Raw genomic sequence first — 9,169 nt, forward strand, 5'->3', positions numbered from 1 at the left:
ACCCCCCCCCCCCCCCCTCATAGTTCTCCTTTAATTCATGGGCCTATATAAACGTACGTCTGTTTACTATAAAGTTCTAAAATATCTGATTCTAAAAGGGTTTTAATGGAGATGTTAGTTATAAGCAAAGGCGGGGCGAATCCTAAGATGTCCGAGGGATCTCCTCCTATGTTATATAATGCAACAACCCACCATAAATATTATGTATATATAGGTAAAGTATGTCCAGGTGCACAATGCATCCCAATGATTGAAAGAATTACTCTCTGGTTGGACTTTCTCTTTTTCTCACATCTTTGCTACCGGTAGCGGTAGAAGATCCGGCTGGGAAAGTATTTGTTTCAAAGAAATGATCAGGTAAATTTACAGATGTACCCATTATCTACGGCCACTTGAGCATGAGCGACTTTTATGATTTTTTTTGCACATTCTTGTGCGTTTTGGAATGCGTTTTAACCTTCAGGTTTTTTTGTTTTGGGCGGTGGAAAGCAGTATCATTTGTGAAATCATATGCCGTTGTCCTTGTATCTGCTTCCTGGTTCTTCTGTGTGGTGTCTCCAATCCAGGAGAGCATCACGCCTGATTTCTTCCCAGGCCCTCTGTCACTTTCCCCTTTCTCGTAATGGGCACTACTGGGGTCATAGAGTTTTTGTGCACCCTCACCTAGCTGGTGAAAGTGACCATCTGGCCAGTGGTGTATTTCGGTTTTGTGATGCCCTGGGCAAGACTAAACTCGGGCACCCCCGTCAATCTAAATTTGCCCCGCCCCCATCCTGTTTAGGACATTTTGCGCAACCTGTCAGTCACTGGATACAGCGTACACGAGGTCTCAGGGGAGCTGTGCATGGTCTCAGGTGGGCTGTACGGGGTCTCAGGAGAGCTGTGCATGGTCTCAGGTGGGCTGTACGGGGTCTCAGGAGAGCTGTGCATGGTCTCAGGTGGGCTGTACGGGGTCTCAGGAGATCTGTGCACACATGTGCTGCTCCTCCTACCTGCAGCCCGAAGTGCCATCAGTACCAACAAAATACATTTCAGTCCCCACCCTGCTTCTGGGACATCTCGCCATCAGATCACATGCTATGGCCAGCCCCGAGCCACCCGCTGCTTCTCTTCCACCCCCTGTACAAAGCCAGCCGGACCGCATCTCACTGGGCCCTCCTAGCCTCCTAGTTTGCCACATTAGGCAGCCACCACTGTCTGATTATGTGCCGCCCAGCCTCGGCCCACTGCCCAGTATGCCCAAAGGCAAGTCTTGCCCTGTGCGCCTCATTGGTTTGAGGCGGCGTTTTCTGCTGCCTCCCTGGAAAGTGCCGCCCTAGGCAAATGCCTAGTTTGCCTTGCAGTAGATACACCCCTGCATCTGGCACGAACACTCCTGAAGCCTCCATTTTGTTCACACACAGACACAGCAAGGCAAGCCACTGGCCTTCCCCTTGCTCTCCATCTGTAATATTGAATAAGGTCCCATTCACACGAGGTGTTCTAGGATTCCAGGAAACCCAGGTGTCAATGTTCAGATGGGGCTGCTGTACACATTGAAGTAAGTGACAAGGTGACAGCGGCCACATCTGTAAGCGGCAGTCCCCATGTAATCGTCATACGCTGCATGTCATATGATTACATGTGGTTTGGAATAGATGACTGTCTGGTTTGTATCCCAAACTGCATGTAATCGCACCAAGCGGACTGATGCTTACAGATGAGACCGCTGTCTCTATTAATACATAGAGATCTACCCTTTAAAAAGAAATCTATAAAAGTGTGTGGTCAATGTTACTTTACTTTTTTTTTAAGTTTATAGCTTACAACACTGATGTTTTATGTCTTGTCTATTGCAAAAAATGGACTTTAACCACTTGAAGAGCGAAGTGTTTCACCCCCTTCCTGTCCCGGCCATTTTTCAGTATTCAGCGCTGCGGTACTTCGACTGACGTTTATTCCGTCATGCAGCGCTGTTCTGAAATTAATTTTATACCATTTTTTTGGGGACAGATAGAGCTTTCTTTTGCTGTTATTTAATCACCACTGCAGGGTTTTTTTTTTTTTTACTATTTAAAGATAAAAGTACTCTTAAAAAAACCTGCTTTCCTTTACGTCATGTTATGAAATAGGGTTGCACAGATACCAAGTACAGTACTCGGTACAAGTACAGATACATTTGAGCTCCAAGACTACACTAGAGACAAATTCAAAAATTAGGAGGCAGCTGTCATTAGTAAGGAGCACACGGAGCTCCTGGGATTTGTACATCTCTGTTTTAATGTACGATTTTGTTTTTATAAACATATATAAAGTGATGCACAGATACCAGTTTTGCGAGTACGAGTACTGGTACTTGCAGAGTACTTACAAGTACGAGTTCTGATACATTTGTGTCTGGTGTCATGTGACAGTTTTTCTAAAACAATACAGACTAATGATTTCAGGACAGTGGTGGAGCGCCAGAGCCAGGTCCCAGCTGCAACCGCTGCAACCCCGGTAGTTCTCATGAAAATGCCAAGTATCGGCACTGGTACTCGAAAAGTATCTGTGCATCCCTATTATGAAACATTTATTATTACCCAAGTTTTTGGTAAAATATAAAAGACGGGATCACGTCGGGTAAATAGACACCAAACATGTCAAGCCTTAAAATTGCGTGCACCTGCGGAATCACAAAAAAATTGGCCATAGGCGAAGCTTTCAAAGTTTTCAAAAACAAAAAAACGTGCGGTTCCCAGTACTCTCTTGCATATGCGCATTGGATTATGGAATAAACCTGATTAAGTGTATAAAATAACTAAAACACTCAATTATTGTTTATCGTGTTTATTGTAGGAAAGTCAAATTTCTATAACTTAAAAATGCAGAAGACGTCTGTAGGAACCAATTCTAGGGCTTGAGGCTCCCCAGTCGCTGTATCTCTTGTATTCTCCGGGTCTCAGGTAATACTGACGTCCCCTGTAGTTGGGCTCCTCATAGAACATCCAGAAGCCTTCATGGACATGGGCAGAGTGGATGTCATTGTAGCGGAATCTCTCATAGACATTAGGACAATCCTCAGTGAAGTCCATCATCTGACCTCTGAAGTCTTCTCTCTCATAGAACTTGCCTTGCGCTAGCGCCGGGCCTGACCGTAATATACAGGGGTACAGGTACTCCTAGAATGAGATCCTAATAGGTTGGACTTGATGGACTAATGTCTTTATTCAACCTCAAATACTATGTAAGACCCAAAAAAAAAGAGTATTAACAAATGGCAACTGATCACATACTGTATGTGACACTAAGTGACCATTTTAAACAGTGTGTTTGATTTAGAGGAGAACATTTTGAGCGTTATCACATCTTTATTGCTTACCCAACTGTCAGGGTGCATCAGTCAGCACCCATAGTACAGCTTCTGCCCGGATCGCTGCACGAGCCCATGCGCATGCATTTATTTGGAGCTACAGTGCTAATAATGTGCATGCGGGGAAACTGATGCACGTGCAACACCATGCATGCGCAATAGTGTGCACACGCCTATTCTTGGCGCCAGACAGGCTATTTAAAGATGCATCTTCCTGCATCTGCCCCTTGCTGAGAGATCTTAAGCTGTAGGTTGCATTTTTGATCCTGTTCCTGATACTTGTATTGACCCAGCTTGATTCCTGACTCTGCCTGCTTGCTGCCTTCCTTGTGACCTCGGCTTGTCTTCTGACCACCCTTCTGTCTTCTGATCTGGTACCATTCTGCTCACCGGTGTATGACCCGGCCTGCTCCTGACATTGCTTTTGCCTCCTGCTTCTGTACCACGCTAAAAAACATCAGGGCATTTTGACAAGTACAAGTACTTGTCAAAATGCCCTGTTTTTACAGGGGGTCAGGGAGGGGGGGTGCAAAAATGCACCTTGCCTGTGTAGGCAAGAATCCTAGCACCGGCCCTGGAAGGACAGAAGGTATTACTGGAGGTACTGGTGTTTATTGCTGTGACTTTCCTTATTGTGGAGTTTTTTCCTTCACTTCGTGTCCTAATGATCACACAAAAAGCAGAAGGAACATTCTGGTGTAGGAGCATGAGAAATAATATGAAGATCCCCTACTGCCTTTGGTCTTAGCATGAAGGCTAGGGTCATATTATGTGCTTCTCCTCACATTCTTGTGAAGAATGAACAGGAGATGGTAATCAGACCATTGTGATATTAGCAATATAATGTCAACAGTGCTCCAGTTGATTCTCTTTAACCAATGGAGAAATCTAAGAGTAAGATATAGGGTCTTCAATCAAGTTTTGAGAATGCATTTTTCTGTCTGGTCCATTTCTCCTTGCCATCTTACCCTCTGCTGCTACTACAGGCAATTGCCAGCTGTCAAAATGACAGCCGGTAGGTGCCTTTGAATTACACAGCAGGAGCATCTGTGAAAATGCAACCGCTTTTGTGTAAAATGACATTTGCAGATAGTCTACAAGTGTCATTGACTGAATACAATACATCAATGTATTGTTTTATTGTATTTACTATTTCATTATTATGTACATGAGACATTTGATCTGCCTATGACATCACTCAAAAGAAACTTTACAAGTTATTTGTTTTATAAAATGTACTTCTGTTGAATCCCCTTTTAACCTTTAGCTAACCCTTATCAGCCCTAATTAAGGGAGAACTATGAGGTGAGTGCTTTTCACTCAGCCTCATAATCTGAGCCGACCTGTGACAATGAGACTGTCACACGTCGGCTCAGTAGATCGGGAAGTGAGCGAACACATACCGGCGCTTGCTCACTTCTCGATCCTGTCACTGCAGAGAGCCGTGACAGGGGGAGGGGCTGGATTCCCCCATCCCCGCTCCGATCCGCCAGCGCTGACTGGAGGAACGGACGGAGGAGGGGGCGGGTACAGCTGGCTCTGCCTCTAGATAGGCAGAGCCAGCTGTCACTCACGCAGCTGGGCGGATCCCGGCATAATTGTCGGGATCCGTTTCAGCTGCGGCGTCTCAGAATATAGTGAGCTGTAGCTCACGGTATACTGAGCTTTGGGTAACGGGAGGACGCTAGTTTGTGTCCTCCCGTTACCCTTCGGAGAACTATGGGGAAAAGCCCTGACCTCATAGTTCTCCTTTAACTCCTTTCTTCCCTTGCCTCGCCAGCTATTATTTTTCTGTTTTTTTTCCATTCTTTTATATTATAGAATATGTATTTTTTTTCATGTCATTTATTTTTGTTTGTTACTTTTTTCAGTGTTACACAACAACAAAATTTGCAAAATGCTTTGCTGTGCTTTAAACCAGAAACATCGTATTAGAGTCATATGAAACGACACAATCAAATAAAATGTATACTTTTCTATTTACAGTAAAACTACACAGCCAGCTACAGTATATAAGCATCATTCAGTACACTTCAACAACTCAAATAGTTATCTAATGTAGAGTGTGAACAGGGAAGGAGTGCAAACCAATGGCCTGGGGGAAAATACAAGTACCCCTTTCATGATAGGTACTATTACATCTTACTGCATCAGCTTTGCCGCTCCCGGCATTTGGTCTTATGACCTCTTAGAGCCACAAAGGAAGTTGGTGCTGGGAAACGTCCTTCTGTCATGTGCTGTGCTTGCAGGTCTGAATAGGTAGTAGAGATCTATATAATGCCGGCATGTCCCACTGACTGTAGGTCCCACTCTGATAAATGTTTGAATGGAGAAGTATTTCCATTCAGGGCCACCACATCCAACATGTCTCATTGGTACTGGCCTTGGGTGAAAATGCCTCCGTTGCCCCAATCCCAGCCCTCACTCTCGTGTGTGTGTTTGGTTGGTTGTAGTTTAAGCTGCCATTAAAAATGCCAGTCTATGTTTTATATTACCTGGGGGCTCAGACGGCAAGACTTAATGGAGTCATTGTAGCCCATCCATTGCTGGAAGTCGGGATACTCTCCTCTATGGAGGAAGTGCTGGTGTCCTCTGTAGTTGGGTTGCTCATACAGGATCCAGTTTCCACTTTCCACACGGATGGAGTTGCAGCGTCTGAAGTATGAGGTCAGGTCGGAACATTCAGAGCTACACTCGTAGGACCGACCCTGGTAGTTCCTGTCCTCGTAGAAGATGATCTGAGGGATAGAGGGGTAGAAATCTAATTTTACATGCCACAAACGGAATTCTACTTCTTGATCTTATTACAAAATACAAATGCGTAAACGAAACCTGAGATTGTAGTCCATCCCGGGAGCGAGCTTGGAGCGGTGACTACTTTACAACACACACAGGGACCATGGGGAACAGACGTAGCCCCCCTCCAGAAGGAAGGACAGTGTCAGCACCAATTCAGAGATGATTTGGAGATCTACAGCCGCCAGTCAGCGCTGGAGGATCGGAGCGGGGAGGGGGAGAATCCCTGCAGGGAGCCGTGAGTGACAGTCACTACTCTCTGCACAGGATCGAGAAGTGAGCGAGCAACGTTATGTGTTCGCTCACTTCCCGATCTATTGAGCCGACCTGTGACAGTTTCATTGTCACACGTCGGCTCGAATTATGAGGATGAGTGAAAATCACTCACCTCGTAGTTCTCCTTTAAGGTACTTAAATGCATGTGAAAGATTTAGCTCGTGAGCTTTGTGTCACTTTAAAGACCAATGTCGGACAAAATTTATTTTTTAATATGGTGGGGAAGAGTTATGACCTCTATTGGGTTTGGTGCCTGTATCCCCATTGGTTAATTTTCCCATTACCAAAGCTTCTGCTTCAAATACACCTACAGAGAAATCAACAGGATATCACAGGCTTCACATGAAGTATAAAAAGTATCTTTGCAGTGTCCACGGGAGAGCGCATAGGGGTATCCGTTTTAAAGCATATTGAAATCCAAAGCAAAAATGTAATATATTGCAGCTTATCAGTCCATAGATGTGGTGGCTGCATTTTTTAAATATTTGTTTTCCTTTATTTTCACCTGGTGATCCATACAGTATCACACTTCCTGTCCTAAGGTGGCTTTACTCTATGGAGGAGCAATGGAGTCACCCTTGGACAGCAGCATTGTCACCCTGTGGAGAGGGTGGTATTCAATTAAATGCGCACTCCATCTAACACCTATTAAAGGAGAACTATGGGGTCAGTGCTTTTCCCCATAGTTCTCCTAAGGGTCACGGGAAGACATAAACTAGCGTCCTCCCGCCACCCAAAGCTCAGTATACCGCGAGCTACAGCTCACTATATACTGAGATGCCGCAGCTGGGACGGATCCCGACATTACTGTCGAGATCCACCCAGGTGTGTGATTGACAGCTGGCTCTGCCTATCTAGAGACAGAGAAAGCTGTGCCCACCCCCTCCCCAGCACTGGAGGATCGGAGCGGGGGGGAACCCCTGCAGGGAGCCGTGAGTGACAGTCACGGCTCTCTGCAGGTACAGGATCAGGAAGTGAGCGAACGCCGCTATATGTTCGCTCACTTCCCGATCTATTTAGCCGACCTGTGACAGTCTCATTGTCACACGTCGGCTCGAACTATGAGTGAGGTTGAGTGAAAATCACCCGCCTCATAGTTCTCCTTTAATAAGGTACAGCAACCTTTTTTGTTGTTTTTTGTATTCCCTTTGGCATAAAGGTTTTCCATGAATGAATAAAAGCCGACCATTGCAAGCTCCCCTGTTAAATGATTGATCCCAACCCTCTATTTGCCACTTTTGCTGGCCAGCTTGGCCTGGTAAAGGGTATCTATGGTCTATGTCTTTTTATATTGAATTGCCACAAGTTCTATCCCACTCCTAATAACCAGATCCATATAGAACATTGTAAACTTCCTCATTGAAGATGCCCATAGGCTGTACTTCCTCAACGTACTGGCACCATTTCACTCAGTGAATACACACATCTTGGTGTCTTCACTCTCACAGAGCCTGTCTGCTGAACTACAACTCAACGTCTGAACAATGTAACATCATCACTCCTTGCTGGAAGCAATGCATGATAAGATATGTAGTCCTGAGAAGTCAAGATTGCATCAAGAAAGAGAGATACAGTTTAAATAGAACGCTGAGTGTTTCTTATGCACTTACCTTTGCCATTTTGATTGATTTGCCAATGTGCTCCACACTGTTTGCACCACTGACTGCCGGGATTAAGCTGGTCCTTATATACATCCTTTACTGCTTACACACTCACATGCTGACCCCATGCATTGTGTGGAGGATGAATGGCTTTTTCCCCATTACTATGTTGAACTTTGCTTGGTTTCTTTTCATGACTATTTTTTAAATTTTTCTGGGTGAATCGGCATTCAGATTTAGCACACCTGAACAGAGACAAGCTGAATGGCCTGCATGTGTATATGTATGATTATTGTATGTGGTACTATATATTGCACCTACATGTATTGCAGAACTTGAGATGTAGAAGACATTAATATCAGATTTATACAAAACATTTTTCTGTTTCATCTTTGTTTTTTCTACTAGCTATACCTCCTGTGTTTTATTATACAATATACATTATATTGCCAAAAGTATTGGGACACCGGCCTTTACACGCACATGAACTTTAATGGCATCCCAGTCTTAGACGGTAGGGTTCAGTATTGGGTTGGCTCCGCCCTCTGCAGCTATAAAAGCTTCAACTCTTCTGGGAAGGCGTCCACAAGGTTTAGGAGTGTGTCTATGGGAATGTTGGACCATTTGTGAGGTCAGGTACTGATGTTGGAGGAGAAGGCTGGGCTCACAGTCTCCATTCTAATTCATTCCAAAGGTGTTCTATGGGGTTGAGGTCAGGACTCTGTGCGGCCAGTCACGTTCCTCCACCCCAAACTCCCCCATCCATGTCTTTATGGACCTTTCTTTGTGTACTGGTGTGCAGTCATGTTGGAACAGGAAGGGCCATCCCCCAACTGTTCCCACAAAGTTGGGAGTATGAAATTGTACAAAATGTCTTGGTGTGCTGATGCCTTAAGAGTTCCCTTCACTGGAACTAAGGGGCCAAGCCCAACCCCTGCAAAACTACCCCCCCTCATAATCCCCCTCCACCAAACTTTACACTTGGCACAATGCAGTCAGACAAGTACCGTTCTCCTGGCAACCGCCAAACCCAGACACGTCCATCGGATTGCCAGACAGAGAAGCGTGATTGGTCACTCCAGAGAACACGTCCCCACTTCTCTAGAGTCCAGTGGTGGCGTGCTTTACACCACGGCATCCCACGCTTTGCATTGCACTGACCCCG

At 45.2% G+C, this 9,169-nt stretch overlaps 1 protein-coding gene across 1 annotated transcript; it reads right to left on the reverse strand.

The window, feature by feature from the left end:
• Positions 1-2,837: 2,837 nt before the first annotated feature.
• On the reverse strand, positions 2,838-8,022 carry LOC108793600 (gamma-crystallin-3-like). Its single transcript, XM_018564591.1, has 3 exons — positions 8,014-8,022; positions 5,827-6,069; positions 2,838-3,137 (listed from the first exon to the last, which is right to left on the reverse strand). Exons 1-3 carry the CDS (start codon positions 8,020-8,022, stop codon positions 2,838-2,840), a joined length of 552 nt encoding a protein of 183 aa, XP_018420093.1.
• Between the last annotated feature and the right edge of the window lie 1,147 nt (positions 8,023-9,169).

This window comes from Nanorana parkeri, unplaced genomic scaffold, assembly GCF_000935625.1.
Source record: "Nanorana parkeri isolate BGI_ZX_2015 unplaced genomic scaffold, ASM93562v1 scaffold763, whole genome shotgun sequence".
In the NCBI taxonomy this organism is placed as follows: Eukaryota; Metazoa; Chordata; class Amphibia; order Anura; family Dicroglossidae; genus Nanorana; species Nanorana parkeri.

Bases quoted from the DNA above. Each gene is read 5' to 3' on its own strand.
- LOC108793600 (XM_018564591.1), bottom strand. The intron at 3,138-5,826 runs GTAATATAAAAC...TCATTCTAGGAG, and splicing joins CTTGCCGTCTGAGCCCCCAG to TACCTGTACCCCTGTATATT.